General features: G+C 24.5%; 1 protein-coding gene across 1 annotated transcript; it reads left to right on the forward strand.

Annotated features, from left to right (window-relative positions):
* Positions 1-9,906: 9,906 nt before the first annotated feature.
* Positions 9,907-21,916, forward strand: LOC126893622 (cardio acceleratory peptide 2b). The gene is made up of 4 exons (XM_050663995.1): positions 9,907-10,107; positions 20,119-20,241; positions 20,519-20,680; positions 21,597-21,916. Exons 1-4 carry the CDS (start codon positions 10,029-10,031, stop codon positions 21,674-21,676), a joined length of 444 nt encoding a protein of 147 aa, XP_050519952.1. The 5' UTR covers positions 9,907-10,028; the 3' UTR covers positions 21,677-21,916.
* The last annotated feature ends 402 nt before the right edge of the window (positions 21,917-22,318 follow it).

The following is a 22,318-nucleotide window of genomic DNA, read 5'->3' on the forward strand; positions in this document are numbered from 1 at the left end:
TGTTAAAATTTTATTTCGAGGCTTGGTTTAAGGGATCTATTGCCATACAATCACCATTATATGATTTATGTTTCTTAAAAGTTTTAATTAATTATCCTGATTCTTTTATATCTAAAGCTGCAACACAGAAATTTTGAGGGCATTTATGGTATTTATCACTTGTAAAAGTAGCTTTAGCATTTTTTTATGACAGAGTACCGGAAGATATTAAACTAAAAATAGTTGAGACATCATAAAAACAGCATAAAAAAATTACAATAAACCTAAATGATACTAAACTACTAAAAAAAAAAAACTTGATAACTTTGTATCGCCAGAATCATTAAATTTTTTTGAAAGGTTTAATATACCAATAGATTTTTTAGGGGTTAAATATTTGACTTATGAGTTTATTTGTTAATAACCTTGTTTATGTAAAATAATTAAAAGTATAATTTCTTTCTTATAAAATTTTACATAAAAATCATACATTTTGAGATAAAGCACAATATCTTAAAATTACACTTTTGAAACTTCTTTCGCACGTGTTAACGTCAACCTATCGGAAATAAATTTTGCAGTTTATTTTTACATGTAGTAAAACAATTTTTTGGTGTGCGTAAATCGAATTTTGAAAATTTGTATTTTAAGGACCCCTTAATACTTATAAGTCAAAAAACTAGTAATCAGCATATAATTAAGGAAATAGTAGTTGAATTGCTTTTAGATTAATTCAACTAAAATCCTTCTAAAAAATCAGGTCTGTTAAAAACATATTAAACAAAAATCCTGTTTAAATGTAATAACCCTGCTAAAAATTAAAAACTACATATAGATTTGAATTAAAGCATTTTTTATGATAGTGATTTTAATTACTGTCAGTTACCAATCATACTTGTCTCAACTAAGCTGCGATCCCACTGTGCTGGTTTTTTTTTTATCACAGACTATATTATAAAATGTTTTAGTTCTTTACACAATTATGGCAAGATTTTGTTATTTTTCGTATCTAATTGTAAGTGTAAATTTTAAGTAAAAAGAGTGATCATATTTTAGTAGAGCATTTTTAAAAGTAATTTCATACATTTGGAGTAAATAATCTTGCAGGGTAATAATAATAAAAAAATAAGAGTATCTATAACGCTTTTTTTTGTGTACTAATTTATAATAATTATATATATTTGTATACTAATTGTAACTAGTTGATATTAATTTTTCCCAATTTTTTTTACTCATTTATGAAATACGTAAAAATTACTTTAAAAAAGTTGAGTAATTTCAATCTAATTATCATTAATTTGTACACATCTTAAGATTTACTAGAATTTCATATTAAGAAGGACCATAGTATGAAATTCGATTTTATTATTCATTAATTAATTTTAGAAATAAACATTGTTGTCAATAATGGAGTTTGAGCTACCGCCTCTCTGGATACGCCATTGAATGTACTCTGAAAAATAGGAACTACACGTAATTAGATTTCAAATTAAATAAAGAATTTGTATATCACATTAGGGTATACAGAGTGATTTTTTTTATCATAACCCACTCAATTACTTGCAGAATAATAATAATTTAAACATTTTTTTTTTTTATTATCTTTAGTTACACATTATTCTTGAATTTTTAACTATGTAATACTTTTTAAGTTCATCCCTTATGCCTGGTAAGGGTGTCAACTTTGTTTTTTTAAATGGTAACACATATTTTTAATTTAATAAAATGTTTGAGTTTTTAATTCAATAGTAAATGGCATTTGAATTTTTAATAAAACTTAATTTGTTTATTAGATATAAACATTTAAAGTTTCAAATTTTTGAGTTAATATATAGGTATAATACACAAGGGATTACAAATACAGGTAGCTAATTGATTTTTTATGACATCGATATTAGCAGGTACACAGCATTGTTATGATCAATGATAGTAAGGTACATTGTTGTGAGTTTATAAATACACTAACTGACAATATAAAAAGTATATCTATTGATAGTCATAATTGATAATAAACAATCTGTTACTGTGATAGCAATATCATAAAAAACCAATTAGCTACCTGTATTTACAATCTAATGTGTATTACACATGTATATTAACTCAAAATTTTGAAACTTTAAATGTTTATATCTAATAAGCTAATAAAGTTATATTAAAAATTCAAATGCCATTTACTATTAAATTAAAAACTCAAACATTTTATTAAATTAAAAATATGTGTTACCATTTAAAAAAACAAAGTTGACCCCCCTTCAAGGTATAAGGGATGAACTTATAAAGTATTACATAGTTAAAAATTCAAGAATAATGTGTAACTAAAGATAATAAAAAAAAAAAATGTTTAAATTATTATTATTCTGCAAATAATTGAGTGGGTTATGATAAAAAAATCACCCTGTATATACAGAGTGATCAAAATCTAGTAAGACACTCATTATCTCAGAAAATATTGAGAATTTTAAATTTTATTATAGAAAAAAAATATCAAGTTCAAAAAACTACAATAATATGTAGTCAAACTATTATTTTTTTTGTCCCTTCAAGGATAAAAACCCTTATTTATAATTTTCTTAAATGGGAACCCTTATTTTTAACTTTATAATATGATAGAAAAAAAAATTACAAACAATTTTGTTCTTATCATTTTTTTTTATCCGGTTAACCGTTCGTCCGTTATAGCTTGTTAAAGTTAAGTGATTTTAGGCCAAATTTCTATTGTCATTTTACTGTATTAAATACAGAAGTCATTATTTTTATTTGCTGTTGCATAAACTAAATTTTATTGATCAAGTTATGACAGTAAATTAGCTATAAAAATTTACTACGCACTAAATGAGTGATAACAATAATAGATTCAAACCAGTTTTCGGTGTATTATTAATAGCTAAATCAATGGTTTTGTAAAACTAAAAATCTCACAAAAATACCGGTTGCACTGCCACCGATATTATGAAACGTAATAAATGACAATATTTTTTCTGGAAGTCAAAATCTTTAAACAATTATAGAACGTAAACGGTTTTTCGGATAAAAAAATTATAAGAACAAAATTGTTTGTAATTTTTTTTTCTATAATATCATCAAATCAAAAATAGTGGTTCCCATTTAAAAAAATTATAAATAAACATTTTTATCCCCGAAGGGATAAAAAAAAAATTATTTAACTTCATATTATTGTAGAGTTTTATAAACTTAATATATTTTCTTTTTACAAAAATTTTAAATTCTCAATAGTTTCTGAGAAAATAAGTGTCTTACCATATTTCGATCACTCTGTATATACAGGCCCTTATTTATATAGGTAGATATTTATTTTAAATATTATCTACACAGTACCCTCTAGATAAGTTCAGTCGTATAAGATAATAATGTAGGCAAAATTTGGAAGATTAAAAAGTAAAAGTTATTTTTCAAAAATGTATTAATGCATAATGTACAATACTTTCATTACTGTTTATTATTGTATCAAGTTTTTAGTTTTGTTTATATAATAGTGTGGTGAATGGGTTTTTTTTTATTTTACTTGTTTAAACACGAAACCAAGTTTTCTAGTAGGACCTATGAACTATCAAATTACTGGAAATAAATTTCCCTTTATAAAAAATTGTTTAAGCGTGTTATATTATAATTTAAGAGTTGTAAAATTTAATTTGCTTGAAAGCGCGGCGCTTGTGGTGGAAGAATGCCTAATATACTGGAAAGAAGCTCGTGTACCCACGCAAAATCCAACTAATATTGTAAGAAAATTTAAAAAAATTTAAAAAGAACTTAGAAATACAATTTACACTGAAATTGTAGTACTACAAAAAATTACGTTATTACCTTTTTTTTATGAAGAAATTTTTAAAAATATTTTTGTAGATGCAATATTTATAGGGATAAACGTTAAAGACCAAAAAATATAATGTTTTCACGAAAAATAAAATTAAACAGCTTTTATTAGTTAAACGTTAAACAATCAATGTTATATAAAATTCGTAAAGGCTTTTTTTCTTTGCATTATTGTTTACTGCATTATTAATTCTGTATAAATTTTTCTATTTCTAATAATTAAAAAGATATATACAAAAAACTAAATTCCTACATTTTTTTGTCAATTTTCAACCCCTTTGAGGCCCGTGACGGAGTTTACCTAGGACGCCTAAAATTCACCAATATTTTCTGAACGTTGTATAGAACAAAATTCCGGTCACTTGGCATCAAATTTGTTTAAAAAAAAAATCACTAAGTATAAATAAGAACCACCCTAATATATGAGTGTGTGTGTGTGTATTTGAATTTAACAAAATGTTAAATTATAATTTTAATAAGTTTATTTTAATAGTAAATGACGTTTGAATTTTTNAATTATAATTTTAATAAGTTTGTTTTAATAGTAAATGACGTTTGAATTTTTAATGCAACTTCATTTGTTTATTAGTTATAATACTTTAAATTTTCTAATTCTTTAGTTTTATCACATTTTTAATATACGAGGGATTATACTAACCGGTAGCTAATGAATTTGTTTACGAATTCGGTTTATTCAAATTATGTAGCAATAATTGAAAATTATGATTTTATCGACGGGAAATAAAAATAATTCATATTTTCGAATAAATTGCATGTTTATTTTTAAGCCTTCAGTTGCAACATTGTGTCTTAAAAATACCTGGATATTACTATTCAATAGTGCTAAATTGACAATAACCACTGCAAACCTATAAATAGTGATGTAATTGTTTATTGACACCTGTATATGTTGTTCCGCTTATGTTATATATGTATTATAACTTTAAAAATCGAAACTTTATAGTGTTTTTACTGATAAACGAATTAAGTTAAATAAGAAATCCCTGTATTATAATATAAAAATATAAATATTAATTAGTTAAAAAACGTAATACTGTATATTTCCGTTGATTTTGAAAAAATAATGTTGACATCTTTGCAAGGCATAAGGGATGATCATAAAAGATGTTGCATAGCTATTAAATTGAGAGCAATGTGGAACTAAAAATATAAAAGATGAAAATATCAAAATTATTTTTATTTTACGAATAATTAAGTGAGTTATGATAAACGGATCATTTCGTTTAAATTATTTACTAAAAATAATTTTTTTAACCGTTATGTGGTTATTATTAGTGGTGTATAATTAGCGTTAAATATTTCGTTTCACACTGAAATTCTAAATAAGCTGAAAAAATAATTTGGTTAAATACGTACCATAATTTTTTTTTAAATATATTTTTTCAGACTAAGTATCATACTTTAAGATTATAAAATTTGTCTATTTGAATTCAACATTGAATAAAACCACGTGCTCATTGTGTTTAGATTTTAAAATAATCTTCTTCAAATTTAATTTTAGTAAAAAGTTAAAATATTTATAAAATGTAAGAATTGATTTTTTTTCGTGAATTAAAAAATCAAAATCTTTATATAAATATATATTAAAATTGTAAAATTAAAAAGCACAATGTGTATTATCGAAAGTTTTTTATAATAGTTATTTAAACTCTATTTATAATTTCTAATTATGTATTCATTACATATACAAGTCAACACTAATATATCAGTAACCGAAACATTAGATTTTGAAGATTTTTTTGAGTATGAGCATTTCTTTAATTAAAACTTATGTGCGCAGTAGAAAACACTTTTGGAAAATATAAAACTTATTAAAACAATTTAATTGAGTTGACGTAAAGGTGCAATTGAAATTCCACATTGTTTTAAATTCGAAACCGACATTATTTGTTATTTTGAATTAGTATAGATAATTAAAAGCTTAAAAAATACAACCTATATATTCACCTTTTTCTGGAATTTTTTTTGCTCTGTCTATAAATTAAATGCACTTCGATACTCGTGTATTTATTTTTAGCTGTGCGACATCAGCTGAATGTATATACGTAGGAAGAGTAAAGAATTATAAAAAAAAAAATCAACATGTAAATGACTCTGCTGGACCCGTTTATCCTTAGGTTTGTAGCTAAATTAAAAACGTTTTAACCTGTAGCTCAACGTGAGGATAAAGCTACGAATGGCCAATTTCCTCGTAGCCCCGAAGCGTAATGTTTTGTCTTTAACCCCCAAAAATTATTGTTTTTCCTTCTCTTTGTTTTACGACGGATCGCAGGAAGACGTGAAGATGGTGGAAATCACCTGTTGAGAAATACAAGGTTACAATGAAAAAATGAAAAATAAAAATAATAAGTAACAAAATCAAAGAAAATGTAATACGTATTTAGCTTAAACGTAAGTTTTATATATTTTTAACCTGATTGTAAATAAGTAAAAAAAAAAAATATTGTCGTAAAAGAAATTTCTGTAGTTATATCATTCCAACATTTAAAGTAAAAACTGTTGACTTATTTATCTTTTCCATTTTAATAATTTTAAGTATTTTTAACCACATGTTGAAATATATGATGCATTTTCGCGAATAAAATACAATAATTTGTGTACCCCACGAATCATATTAATTAGTAAATTAATATACGTGGACAACTAAAAAAAACGAACTATTAAATAAGAGAAATAAAAAAATTAATAGTTTTCATTTGATTTGCGAAACATCATAATATTGATGTTATATTATATTTTCTAGGAATGTATGAGCGAATAAAGTGTGTACATGTAAAAAAGTTTTATAAAAATAATAACTAAATTCTGGACACGATGTGCTTTGTGAGTTCACTACTTAAATAAGTACTGGTTAGTTATGGTACCTGATGTTTTAGTAATATATTACCTTTATTCATTAACTTGTACTTTGTGTTTGAACTTTGTAATCAAATTTATGTTTCGCAATTTTTAATTTTATTATTTCTTTTATATTCAGTAAATTAAATAAATTGATTTAACCGACAATACGTCTACCTTAGACGTGTTTTAACTCGAATATCAACAATAACTTTGTCCAGAATAATGTTTATTTATTATAAAAACAGTCAAAGATCGATTAAAACATTTGAAATTTAATATTCTCTGAATTAATTAGTTAAAATTTGTTTTTAGTTGATCTAAATATTTATTCCTTTTCATTTTAAATACGTATCTCTGTTTGACAATTAGGTCAACATTCAAGCATATTGTTCATATAGATATAGGACCAGACTTCATATACAGATACATTTTTACAGAATGCCGTTGAGGAAGATACAAGCAGTTGACACTTACCATATAAACGCGTAACATTTAATTAATATTATTATTATTATTATCCACTATTTTTCATTCTAACAATTATAATTCTTATGATATTTACGGCATGTTGTCGGCTCCATGATGGACACCCTCTCATATCCACAGGTCATGTATTATTATTCTATTTATTTATTAATAAACTTTGTTATTTGCTGTTATTCGATTACGTTACAATTTAATTAGTACGACCCTTAATTGTTTCTTGAATGGGATATAAGCTTAATAGAAATCCGCAATACTTAAGGTAGATATAGTCTAGTCAGCTATCCTGGCGTGAAATTTTTGGGTTACTGTTGACGGCCATTTGGGGCACGTACTCAAGTGGTATCGTATCAATATAAATACCATCAGTGGCCCCCTAATATCACTTCACTTTGAGCTTCCAAAAAATTAATTTCACTCCTTTTTTAATGTTTCATTTTGCCGTAAAAATTTAAACATATCCTATAAGTAGTAAAAAGTTATGCACATATATATATATATAACTGAAACATTTTCTAATGATCGTTAATATATAATAGTCTTATATGAATAACATTGAATTATTAGCTTCGATGCGAAGCTGAGAAGGTATTCATTTTATCATGATGTATTTTTTTTTTTTTGTCTATTGCTACTTTTTCTCAGCTCTCACTGGGCCGATTTTGATGAACAATATGTCAAAAGATCACAAATTGTATCTAGTTGAAGACATTATCCTTAAAAATTGAAAAAATTCCCTCGTTCCCCGTAAATGGGGCAAAATTCCAAAACAATTACAATTTTTCAAATCGGTAAATTTCATTATTTTTTTCTTAAAACTACCATACCTTTTTTAAAAATTAACAAAACGACTTAATTTTTTTTTATTGAAACTTAAGATATTTCCCTTTTATATGATATCATTTTTTTGAAAATTTAACACTTAACTTGCTCATAGGGGGGAATTAAATTAGCATATTTTTTACAGAAACTAGCTTTTTCAACTTAACTTTTGAAAATGTTCCGGAAATACTGCGTCCTTTAAACATATGTCAAATTAAAACTTACAATAAATACTATAAGTTCAAAAAAAAATTTGTCCCGACACTTTTTCTTCTATAGGAAAATGGTCGTTGAATTTAACGGAACTTTTAATATTTATGTAAAAATCACTGTTTAACATGAAATATTTTAATACTTAAAACTATCATAACTTTTTGAAAAATGAATAAAATTAAAATTATTTTTTTATATTGAAACCTTGGATATTTTTCTTTTATTTTTTTATTGTTATTTTGGTTTATTCAATATTTGTCGTATCTAGTAACGATATATATATTATGTACACATTTATTTAAGATGCATAATAAAATTTAAAATAAGTTAAAATTACTCAAGATAACAAGAAAAAAACTTTGAAACTAAAGTTCTGTTCGAGCAAGAATACTTGTAATAATAATTATACTCGTAATTTATTATTAATTGAAAACTTTGTATTTATTTATAAGAAATGAATTATTAATGATTTCTATGTACAGATGTGTATACTTAAAACACTCATAATATATTGACTTTTTCTGTAATGTACTCTTAATAGCTGATTATATGAATTTTACGTAATAAACTTTTAATAATTCATAGCATATCATTACAAGGTATTACATTTTAAGTGTAGTAGTTGTTATTGATTATATATGTGTTTTTAACGTGATTGCTGAAAATGTGTTCGTTATAAATTATTAAACATTCGATCATTCATTCAAAAACAGTGTCTTATAATAAAACTTATGATCAGAGACGTATTTAGGAACTTCACGCTCAAGGTAATGATAAAAATGCTCATTCTTTGATTAAAATTTCTTCGATTATTATTATTATTATATATATTGGTAAAATTAAAAGACATCTTGTAATAAATGTTCAATGCATTTTTCTCTGCTCTAGGAATCTGAAAGCATATTGGATATACATAAAAATATTATAAAACATCAAATTTGTATAAATTTTACATATTAATAGCCATCATTTTTATTTTTAAACAGCTATAAGCTAAAAACACCCTAAACAATTTTAATGTTTGTACCATACTCTCTAATGCAGCAAAAAAATGTTTAGGTTTAAGATGTAACTATGTGATTTTTTTGATACTTTATAGTTAAAAATGTTAAATCGAAAAATGTAGTGAACAATAGCATACCACTAAAGAGATGCCTAAGGTGGTGCAATAAATGTAGAAAATTTTATTCACTGCAAATAAAAATATTTTTTAGGGTTGGAAAAAATTGTATTTAGCACCCCCAAAAATTGCATTCAAGTTACGTTTATGCCACTGAAATGTAATACTTCCTATAATGATACCTCTTGATATGACTAATATCAAAAAGCGCACAATTATTTTTGGATTACTAAAATTATTACTCTTGGTTACCAAAAAGCTAACATTTTCTTAACTTATTATTATCTTTTACTAATTTTTTAAAAGAATGTACAACCTAACTCTTATTTTTTTCTTATGTGTGTATAGATGTTACGTGACAAATTCATTAAAGTTAGATATAACGAAATATTTGATTTCGTATATTAATATATACATGTAATATGTATTGCAATACAATCTGTGGATATCTTTTACTTATCAGTTTTTTTGGACATTTTAAATTGTATCTAAAATAATATTTAGGAAATTCGCAAAAATAATACTGGACTGGTGTATGGAGTGTTGCGTCAAGGCGCCGCCTACTCTTCACCTTAGTATAAATTCTCGTGTTAGGTTGTTTCGGTTTCACAACTAAAATACCATAGTCAGTTACACAAGTATATATTAAATAATAAACTGCATCATTAAGTTATTAAAAAAAATATATTATTCTATAAATATAACAATTTTAACAGTGATGATGACGATTCACGTATATATTTCAGTTTTGCTTTTATTTTTTTCGCTTCACTGTTTTACTTGTGCCAAACGTCATGGTAAGTATAATAACTTCTTAAGCTTATTGAAACATTTTCAAACTCAAGAATACTAATACATAATTGAACTGATAACAACAAAACAATATGTTTTCAATAATTTTTTAGAACAAATTAAGTGATTTTTTTGTTATATATCTGTTTCTATATCTAAAATTATGTAATAAAATATTTTAATTGTATTTTTTGATTAATTTTGTGGTATAAAACGGTGCTATACCATATTCTTAATTGATTCATATCATATATTTTACATATATATATTCATGATCATTTTTTACGAAGTATTATATAATTAAAATGATAATATCGGTGCAATAAGTTTAAAAAGAGACGTTATTGGGGAAGAACAAGGCGTTGGTGACTAAAGCTACGCTAATTTTGCCCTAAATTCATTTTAGCTAAAGTGTTACATACTAAATCATATGTAGTATTTCAATTCTATTACAAGTAATCATTAAAAATAAAAATAAAATATCATTTGAGAAACAATATAAAATACTAGTTTTAGTAAAACGATTTTATAATGGATTTCAAATCTATATAATTTTTAAATAATGTATAAGTAACTTTTTTCTATTAGACGAAACAAAATAATTATTTAAAAAAAATGTTTCTTAATCAAATCATTTAATTCAAATGGAGGTATTATCACTAAGATTTCAAAATAATATCGAAGAATTATATCCTGTAATAAATTATTTGGACTACAATATTTTTATTTCTATTTATAAGATAAACATGTATAGACTATTATTAAAATTGATCAAAAAGTATAAAATATTAAAGTGTACATTTCAAACTCCATATCAATATTATTATAATTTAAAGTTTTAATTAATATTATTTATTAATATCGCACATAGAGACAAATTCTTACTTCAAATTTTACCCGACCTCTAATAAATATGAGTACATTTTATATACTTCAGAGAAATAAGTAAAGTCTAAAGTAATTCTTTTAACTGAAAACAAAGGATTATCAATCCCCTAAGAGAAATAATTAGTATGATAATAAGTTTTTTAATTAGAAAATGCCGTGCGAATTAATGTTAGATAAAATTCAATTTATTTATTGTGTTTATTATTTATTGTTTAAATTAATTAATTGTCGTTAATAATAAATGAGTTAGACGAAAGTTACAAAATTTTACTGAATACGATAAATTATAAACCAAAGATTTAATAAAATTTATAAGTTACCATAAAAAGTAATATATATATATATATTTAACTTTGATTTATTTTAACTTATAAATTCTAATTTTTGATTATATAATTCAAAAATATCTTTGAAAACATTTCCTATTGCTTATTTAATTTTTTTTTGTACGATAATTGAACAAGTAATTAAAAAAGTTAATAATGGTTACAAGTTGGTGAAAAGTTTTCACAAATTGGTCAAATGAAATTAAACCTTTCTAAAGACTGTTAATTTCAATTATTTATTAATTCATATATTCAAAATAAAAAATTGGTTTATTTCGATTGGTTCAAAATATTCTTCAATTATGAAAATGTATGTTTTTTTACATAACTAAATATCATATAACTTTTTATAGCAATTTAGTCCATCTCTTTGTTTTTTTCGTTTTTTATTTAAGTACTAAATAATCAAAACGTTGTTTTTTTTTAAATCGTGTGATATTTATTATTTTTCGTCAAGTTGGTTGAAACACCTGTGAACAATTGTAAACCTTGTCTGTTTTAGTTGCTCTTCTGTAATAATTTGTTAATGAAGTAAAGAAATAATTTAAAGGTGGAAAATATTTAATATGGCTGTAACCAATAAATTAAAAAAAATATCACGAAAAAGAGCAATCGAAAAGTTTTTTATAATTTAATGAATATTTCAAAATCAAAATAATAATCACGTCATTGATGGAACAGTATCAGAAATTAGTTTATTTACAAAACTAAATAATTATAGATGCTTTTTAAAAGCATTCATTAAAACTTTTGGATTTATTAAACAAAAGTGAGGGTGAAAAATAATTTACATAATGGAAATTGAGAAATAGAACGAAGGTTTCAAATAGAAATAGATTAAATATAGTCGATTAAATAAGATCGAGTCAAATTATAGCTGGGGATTTGCCTCAACAATCCCCTATATCTATTTTTAAATTTCAAAGATAACAATGTGATTTAAAATACTTAAAGAATTCACTTTGGTTAAATTTAATTTACTATGTCAAATAAAAAATAATCCAGCGCATAGATCAACTAATGAAATGACTATTAGAGGATTCATTAATAAAATGACCTCTCTTGAATCGGCAACTAGCAAAATTTTGTCTTTTTAAGTATTTAAATATCTATTATGTATTTATATAATACTATACTGATAAATATGTATTAATTTATTTTAAATTATCAAAATAATCAATTTTATAATCTTTTTTCGATATTTTTTCAGAACATTAATTTATCAAATTTTTGATTACCGCGTACACGACAATTAAATAGTTATAATCTATTATAACTTGTTTTAAATCCAATTTACTAAATTATAATTTAGTTAACGGTATGTGGATGTAGCTAAATTTTTGTAAATGTATAATTGATATAAAAATTAATTTAAATTCAAAAAAATATTATTACAATTTAACTTTTTGTAAGATATTTTTTTTAATAAGTTGTTTCTCGCACCTATATAGTATTTGTGATAAATTGTTTCTTAGGATAAACTATGACATAATACTTTTTAATTTTAAAACAGTTAACTACAATACAACATGTTGAATTTATGGTTACGGCGTTCACTAGCCATTTATTATATCAGGCAACGTCAATATTCTTGTTTCAAAAAAATATATCAAACGTGATATAATAAATAATAATATTGTATAAAATAGGATTTGTAATTTAATAACATGATTTTTTTTTTATAAATAACAAAAAATTATAACGTTTTTTTTACATCATATCAGATAAATACATTTAAGTAGCTATTAAATACAATATAGTAAACTGTTTTAATGTTCAACTAAGTCTCATTTAATTTTAAATCATTAAAATTGTCTACAAAAAGTATTAGCTATTTATAAGCTCGGTCATGATGGTAACCACAAATCATAAAGTTAATTAAAAATGTCCCAATACTTGTCATTTTATTTTAATATTGCTGACGAACTATTCGACGTACAAAGAAAAGTTGTTTAAAATATAATTTTTTATTATATTTGTTTTATTTTTTCTATGAAACATAATTCAAATATTCAAGAATTAATGTTCCCAATTTTTTATTTGTTTTACAAATATAGAACAAAGATACACTAAATAAATCAATTTGAGTTTAATTAAGTAAAAGTTATAAAATATTCATAGAGTTATAATAAACAAATAAAATTAATTTCAACGGTTAATATAAAAATATGTTGTTTTTTAAATTTTTATGCCTAATTTTATAGATGCAGTTTTTTTGATAATAATATTTTTAGGGTTAACATATAGTACCATAAATTAAGTTTTTAATTTTTAATGTAAATAGCATAGTTTGAAAGATAAGTGACAAAATCGAAAATTCACCCTTACAGACGAATTTTTAACTCTCTTGCGACACTTGTTAACGTGACTGAATTTCAATTAAATGTTGTAAATATTATTTTTTTATCTAATGAATCAATCCTAAGGGGTACATTGAATGGATTTCAAAATCTAATTTTTAGAACCGTCAATACATTAATACAATAATGTGTATTACATAAATTGTATAAGAAAGTTCAATACAAATTCTATTAACAGTGGCTGTATGATCTAGAACCAAAGACATGATTAATTAAACGTTTGCTTTAAATGTACTTTGTAAGTTTCAAATTAATTCAATATTTGCACGAATATATTGCACATTAAAAAAACATTCCATGCCGAATCCAGTTCAGAAATAGTATAGCCAAAAAACTTCAATAAAATTTCATATCATTTAATTATAGTTTGGGAGTGTAAACAAATGTGCCAGTACTTGTGATGTCACGGTTAACTAGCCAGAAATTTCACAGCCGGTTCTAGATAGCTATTTGTACAATACTTGTCAAAAGTATTTCGAGCAAACTTATCCCAAGTACTTTGCGTACTTATGTTATTTTCTCGTCCTTTTGTAGGCAATATTAAGGCGTCTTTTTAGATTTGACTAGAATGAGAAAATTTTTGACCGGCTGATCATTTCACAAAATTTTTACTTTAAACGTACTTTAAGTAAGTTTCAAATTTACACAGAAACAATTTTAGGATACAATGTAAGTAACTAAGGTTTAAACATTACAAACAAAATGATCAGAGAACTTTTTCTCTAATTTAAAGGCTCGGGCTGTGTTGAGAAACAATGTTTTGTAAAGTAATAGTTTTGATTATGATGATAAGAGAGAGCTTGTTAAAATCGGCTTTCTTTTGTTTTTTAAATAATTAAATATGAAATATTAAGTGGCTCTAAGTTATCTTTTTCATTGAATAAAAATTCAATTTTACTACATTTCTTTGATTATTACACAATGACTTTTAACGAGGAATGGCCTTGTTCAAATTATGACCCGGAGAGCGCGAATAAAAACAGTTGCCACCTCCCCCGATGACGCTTCTGAACATAAGAAAAAATCATGCGTTTGTTATCAATTAATTTAAAAAATAAAATTACAAACGCCATTGTATTACATGGAACTATAATACTTTGTTAACAATTATCTTGAAATTAGAAAAACATAAAGTTATCTTCATTTTATAGAAAACAATTAAATTTGTAATTATTTAGTTCAAATGTTAAAATTAGTACCACCGATTGTTATTTTATGTATTTCTAATCATGAAATAATAATTTAACAACAACTCAAGTCAAACGCTATTCTATAAGAAGACGATAAGGACAGACTTCCTCTCATAGGCCATACTAGATTAATTAACAAGATTCGAAACTTAACATATATACACATAACAAAAAAAAAAATACGAAACAATTATCTCGTAATTGTAGTATTATACTAATTTATTGATTTAATTAGAACATCATCCCGTGACGCCGATATACAATTTTATATTACTTATGAGTACCTCTTTCGCAAAATTACGGGCATCTTTCATGTGGACATGTGCCCTGATATACCCCACTCACCAAATATATGTATTGCGACCACAATACATGTATATACTAATTCTAATACTTGTATTATACATAAATCTTCTTGGTGTATAAGCAGTGGTGTATTTAGGGTTTCAGCGCTCCTGGAATGCTGCTCAGAGATAAATTCTTATGTGGAAAATTAGTACTAAAATTGTTACGTGTGCTAAATCTCTTGAATATATTTTTGTTAAATACATTGTTATGCAAATATACTATTTTATACTTCACATCAACTTTTTTTTATAAATTTTCAAAAAATGAGTAATTCAACACTTATTATTTTTATACAGTTCGTGCTTAATCTCTTGTTATGCATAGATAATATAAAATATACATACAATTTTGCATCAATTTAAATTCTAAATATTTCCATATCATAAAATTATTTATCATTTATACATTTTTGAACAAAAAATATGCATTATAATGTTTATTGGGTATAAATATCAACTGTATATACTCTGATTGGCAAAAATAAGTAAAAGTAATTAAAAGTGTACTTACTATTGTTATTATGTTCATTCCGTTCAAGTAGCACATGTGTTTTTTATTCAAAATGCAGTATTGCTTTAAATATTTTTATTGTGCTAATGTTATTAAATATTAGCTATAACCATGAAAGGAATCGTATTATTGTTTAAATTATTTTTTAACACATACCATTGTAAGATAATTTATTTGTATTACTATTATTCATATTTAAATAACTCAAATGTTTTATATATAAAACCTATATAATACGGATTTCATGTAGTTTGAATAAAATGTAGTTGTAAGTAAAAGGAAGCAAAATAATTTAAATCTATTAAAGTGAATTATGTATACAATAAAAATGCAATTTTCTTCAATGCACTTATTATAATTAATACATTTTTAAATTTTATTTCAACCATCCGGAAGTAAAGAGAGCACAAAATTAAAACATAAAAATGTATTGAAAGTTTTTTTGTTCATTTCAGTAAATTAATTTGCAAGAACTTAATTTCATAATAATTAAACGAATTATAAATCAAAGTAAGAGAAATAAATATAAGAATTTATAATATATATATTTGTTAATATAGATACGCTAATTGTTACTTTAATTTTATTCCGATAGTTGATTAAATCAATTGTCACTTAATAAAATAATTAATTTTTCATTTAACTAAATGTAGAGATCAAGGCAGGTTGACACCTTTAAGCCTGAATTGATTTTTTAAAAGAAAGTAAGAATATAATTTGAAAACTTAGATAGTAATACTCGTTTAGGTAATAAAAAAAATTAGTTATTATCTTATTAACCAACAATAATATATAGTATATAAAAATCTACTTAATATGAAAAAATCTAATTCACATATAACTCCACACCCTACATATAAAAGATAAAATAATCAGGACTTCATAACATTTTTATACTATTACAAAATTTTAAATTAACAAAAATAATTGAAGCTGTAAAACCAAAACTATAATAATTATTTTTAGTTAATAATAATATTAAACAAAACAAAAAACGAAAAAAATAAATGTAACTAATTACAATAAAATTTATTTTATCACTTTTAAATATGAAATTTTAAAAGTGTTTTTATAAAAGAACAACTTCATAATTAAAGAATAGATGTACAAATTACTTTTTCAATTCAATTATTTTAATGTTTGAATAAAACTCACTTAAGGCTTGAATATTTGGTCTGAATTTTCACGTAAGATAAATGTTAAGATCAAAAGATTTGATTCTTAAAATTAATGTGAAAAAGTTAAATTTAAAAGCTTGTTATTCAATATTAGAACAAGTAATGCACTTATTGTAAAAAAAACATGTAGGCTTTATTAATAGTTCAAAATTTTCTTCGTTTTAATCCATAGCTGATCATTAATCGATTTTCTAACGTAAAACTTGTATCTAAGAAAAGTCTGTTTATACTGAAATTAGTATTACACTACTTTTGAATGTATCAAAATATACGTTTTTTGTGTTAAACATATCGATTTTTTCGATTATTTCAACTTGAGATCCATTACAGAATGTAATTTTGGCTCTTCAAAATAGTGATTTTAACCAAAAAGAATATTTTATTTCCTTTTTTGTTATATAAGAGCAATTTTTTCATATAAAAACAGCGTTTCGATTTTAGAATTTAATGTTTTTGGATTTAGTATATTGCGAAAATTTATCTTAAAGAAATTATCTACAAACAAATTTCATACAATCAAGCGATTATATTTTTTGAATAAATACGTGTAAGAACTTCATTTCCTGTAAGTATGCAGCCAAAGAATATATGGAAAATCTTACATATCTCATTTTCATGTGGCATTTACTTGACTATAGGAAATGAGTTCACCAGAAAAATAGCTATGTGTTGTTGTATTGTATTAACACTGTTGAAAATGAACATCGTTTATCTAATGAGAAACTCGTAGAAAGTAGCATATTATCATTTAATATAAATGAATTGAACGCTGAAGATATTATCATCATTAAGTCTTTCGTGTTCTACTGTCCCTTCAGCGACAATTTTTTCATCAAAACAATATGGAAATTTTTCTAGTCATTAATAAGAGTTGGATGTTTGTATAATAACAGCAGGACAAAAAATATTCTTTTGAATGCGAAATTATTAACTGTCGAAATTACAACAAAAAGACAAAAATATGACTTCATATAACCAATAACAAATATTATATATTTTTAATCGACAAAGAATTATGGATTTCATTTCGACAAATAGTAACGCCATAAAAAAAATTATTACAAATTTTAAATAGTTCGCCAACGATGTTGACGTTCAAGTAAATTTTGTAATGAACTTGCCATTTGGTACACTGGCAACTTTGAAAAAGTCGTTTGATAAAACGCCATACGCTCGAATGGAAGAGGCACTCATTAATTTTTCTTACATATATGAGTGAGTTACACCTGTTGTAAGATCAATTTTGCTGGAGTGCCAAACACCACAACATCCATCGAAGACGACGAAAATCTATTATGTTCTAATTTACCTGGATTAAATGAGGCTCAGTTATCTGCTGTAAGGTATGCCCTACGCACACCCGTTTCTTTAATTCAGAGGCCGTCAGAGACTGGAAAAAACAGTTTGTCGCGCCACTATTGTATTTAACCTGTCGAAGTCCGGAACAGTGTAAGTTTGCCGCACCATAGAACAATGTGGTTAATTAATTGACTAGAGCTAAAATAGAAATCAATGTTGTTAGACTTGTTAAAACGTGAATAACACTTTTGAAAGCAATCTTTCAAGCATATGCTTTAATGAAAAAATAAAAAAACTTTGAGGTCATTCAGAATTTAAAACACTACACGGATTGATTGATTGAGATGTCGAGTTGAGCCCAAAAGAAAGAGGAGACTACAATATTTTGAAAAGATAGGCGAAAATCGACTGTTAAGCGAAGAGTTGAGTAATGTGTACAATTTGTTTCAGTGCCGGGTACAGCCGTTTATAGAAAGCAAATATTTATTTGATGGTCGTGGACGAATGCGATCAGAGCTTAGAGTGCATCATTTTTATCATCCACGGAGTCAAAATAGCGGTGTTAATAAGTGACCACTGTAAATTGTTATGTGTCCGGATAATATAAACGGAGGTTTAAATCGTTCCCTGTCTAAGAAATTAATTGCTGTTGGCTTACAATCATTTGAACTGTGCAATACAAAATTCACTCCGAAATTAGCAAGTACACTTCAGAAACAACACACGAGAGTACGATAAGCAACGACGTAACTTGAAACGAGCAAACCGGGTCGATTAATTTTACATGGCCTAACCCAAATGTGCCAATGGTATTGTACTCGTCAGATGCCAATGAACGAAAGTCGAACATTTAAAGTTGGTAAAATTTTTCCAACCCAATGCACAGTAAAGTGTATAGAAGGACAACTTTAATTTTTTTTTTTTATTAAGATAGCCCGTTCAATTTGCATAGCATCACGGCATCTATGTACTGGACACTTGTTTATAGTAAGAGAATCGACTTCATGACATAAAGCTTCAACTGTTGTTTGAATAATATAATCTGCGTCTCGTGCACTTATTTCATACCAATCTGACGCAATTACGAGTTTCGGTACTTGTTTGCCCCCTTTTATTCTATTTTGCTAAAATATTAAAAGGTTTTTCCTTTCCAGATTTTATGGATGAAGAAGAGCATATAATTATGGCATTTGATAAATAAGGTATACTTTGCGTAGAGTATACCTTATTTATCTTATACCAGTTGATAACTAACAGAATCTAGCAATATATTTAGTAAAAATGGTAATATGATCAGCTATAGCAATAAAACGGTCGGTTCAATGAAATTTTTACCAACTACTTTTATTTTGTAAAATTCAATTTTAAATAAATTTTGTATGAAATATTAGATTGTATCACTATGGTTCGTCAGATATGATGAAATATTCGTAAATATGCCAATTTCATAAAAATGACAAATGTACGAAATATTACGTATTTTAAAATTTTTCTGTAAAACTAATGTATTTAGAAGAAAAACTTATAAAATTTAATTTATACAAAACAATTAGATTTACAATTTAGTTTCTATAATTTTTTTTTTGTGAGAACGCTATTTTACGAGTTAAATGCTAAAAACTAAAAAACTACCCTTTTTGGCCAATTTTCAACCACAAGTCGGCCGGGTCAGACTTATCTTATCGGCCTGAAAATTTTTGTAGCCACTTTTTATATGTATACACACAAATTTGGCAGGTGAGCCCGAAGAATTTTCAAAATAATATAAAAAATATGGGACACCCTAATTTATATATATTATACATTATATATTATGAATAATGTTGACATACTAATAATTTTGTAAAATTATTGCCTTATTTGTTGTTTTATTATTATTATCTTAACTTATATTACTAATATTGTGTTTTATTAAAGATTCGATTTATGGTGATGAACTGAAGCGTGATAATAGTCGAAATAGGCGAGAGTCCTTTGCAGGATTAATAGCTTTTCCAAGAGTTGGAAGATCACAAATAATTCCAGATTTACAAAATGTTTGTAAGTTAAAAATTAAGATGTAACTAGAAATGTAGGGGGCGCGTAGCTCACAATAATAATAATCACTTCTTTATTGATAAAAATTTATCAATATACATCCAATTGTTAATAATAATTGTTACCTTTGGATAGTGCATATTATTATGTATTACAATTATTATAATATGCATATTATCTTTAGAATAATGTTTTTTTTTTAATTTCGTCAATGATTCTGAATCAATTTTTAGTTTGATTAATTTAATTATCGTTATACATTAATTAATATTGAATTTAGATAACGAACAAAAAGAATTTTCAAACCATAAAAGAGAAGGACTCATTCCATTTCCAAGGATTGGTAGGAGAAATGAAATGAAAAACTCTGCCTTGTGGTTTGGTCCTAGACTAGGAAGATCAATAAAAGATGTTATCAATTATGACACCTATTTAAATTCTGGTACAAAACTTAAAATGTTTATACATTTTAGTATTATTGAATATAATGTATACATTAAAAACAATTAATCCTATAGTCTATAATAGCAATAATAAAGAAGAAATGAAAATCTTAAACATCCTAAAATACGAAAATACGAAAATACAATCCTACATTTTTTTCTAGATTGTTAACTAACATTATAGATAGGAGGACTGAGTCACTTAGAGTCGCCTACTAATTAAACCATGATAGCAAGCTGCTTAAAAAGTAAAGGCAGGAACAAGTCCTAGGTATAACATTACATAGTGCGAGTACAATTTTTTTGGTGAAAGAAAGTAGTAAAATTTTTTTTTCTTTATATTAACCATACAGCAAAGTACAAGATACTCCAATGACAATACACGAATAACAATAAATAAAAATATAATTTTGTTATATTTTTTTATAAAATAATGTTAGTATGTTCATAATTTTAGAATATATTTAATAGATCAGGAGTAATCTCATTAACGACTTATTTCACCATAGCCAAAAAATTCACGATTTTATATTTTTTAATTATAAAGGGTATTACGAAATAATACAGATTATTGATTAAGAATTTAGGAACATTAGTATAAAAATTCAACATTAAATTTAGTAGGACTATAAGAACCAATCGTAAACAGAAATAAATTTATGTAATATTATTTATTTATAATGAACTCACTGAGAGTGTAACAACATTCTACCCTGATAGTTATTCTAATGGAGACCACCTACATTTAGGATTCTAATTACAGTTAATTGATAAATTATTAAAATTTAATAATTTTAAAAAGTAATTTTACCAAAATTGATCATATGACATTATCTCTAATATAAAAATAAGGTATTATAATAATATTATGTAAAATATCACGTTGACAAAATCTAAATATGTTTTTTTTTTTAGATGCATCTAACATGATGAAGAATCTTATGGAAATAAAAAACGAAAATTACAGCGAAGACGAAGAAAATTTACTGTTATAATAAATTGAATAAGATTATTGGCGTTAATATATTTTTTAATATTACAATATAAGCCTACAATAATTTTGATTACAAATAGTTTATAAATAAACTTGGATAGTCTTATTGTAGTTATAAAAATTGATAATTGTTCAATGGTTTAATTTTGGTCAAAGTAGTTCTAGCTTACGGATTGTTAAGTATTATAATTATTGTAAGATAAATAAATAATTAACAATAAAATATTTATAAAAATGTTGATTATTAAAGTATTAATTTAAATCTAATGTATATATATAAACAAATTTTTTAAGTATTATGAAAAAATAATTCCTTGAAAATTCAGATTTTTTAACTCAATTCCTATAAGTTCCACATGAGAATTTAAACTATAATCAAATTTATAATTGAAAAAATGATCAATTAATTTTTATATGGAAATCAACCAGAAACATTTCTCAGAAAAATGTAAAACTAGTTTAAGAAGCTTGAAAGATTTAATTAAATTTAAAATAATTACTTATATAATTAGTGAATATGACAAATAGATGATACTGCTACCAAATAATTTACAATTAAAACCTAAATTATGTCTGGTGAACCAATATGAATATGCATTTACTAAAATAAATTTTATATTTGTATATCCCATAGAATAAAATA

The sequence above is a fragment of the Daktulosphaira vitifoliae genome, unplaced genomic scaffold (assembly GCF_025091365.1).
Source record: "Daktulosphaira vitifoliae isolate Bord-2020 unplaced genomic scaffold, ASM2509136v1 Scaffold_1, whole genome shotgun sequence".
Taxonomy (NCBI): Eukaryota; Metazoa; Arthropoda; class Insecta; order Hemiptera; family Phylloxeridae; genus Daktulosphaira; species Daktulosphaira vitifoliae.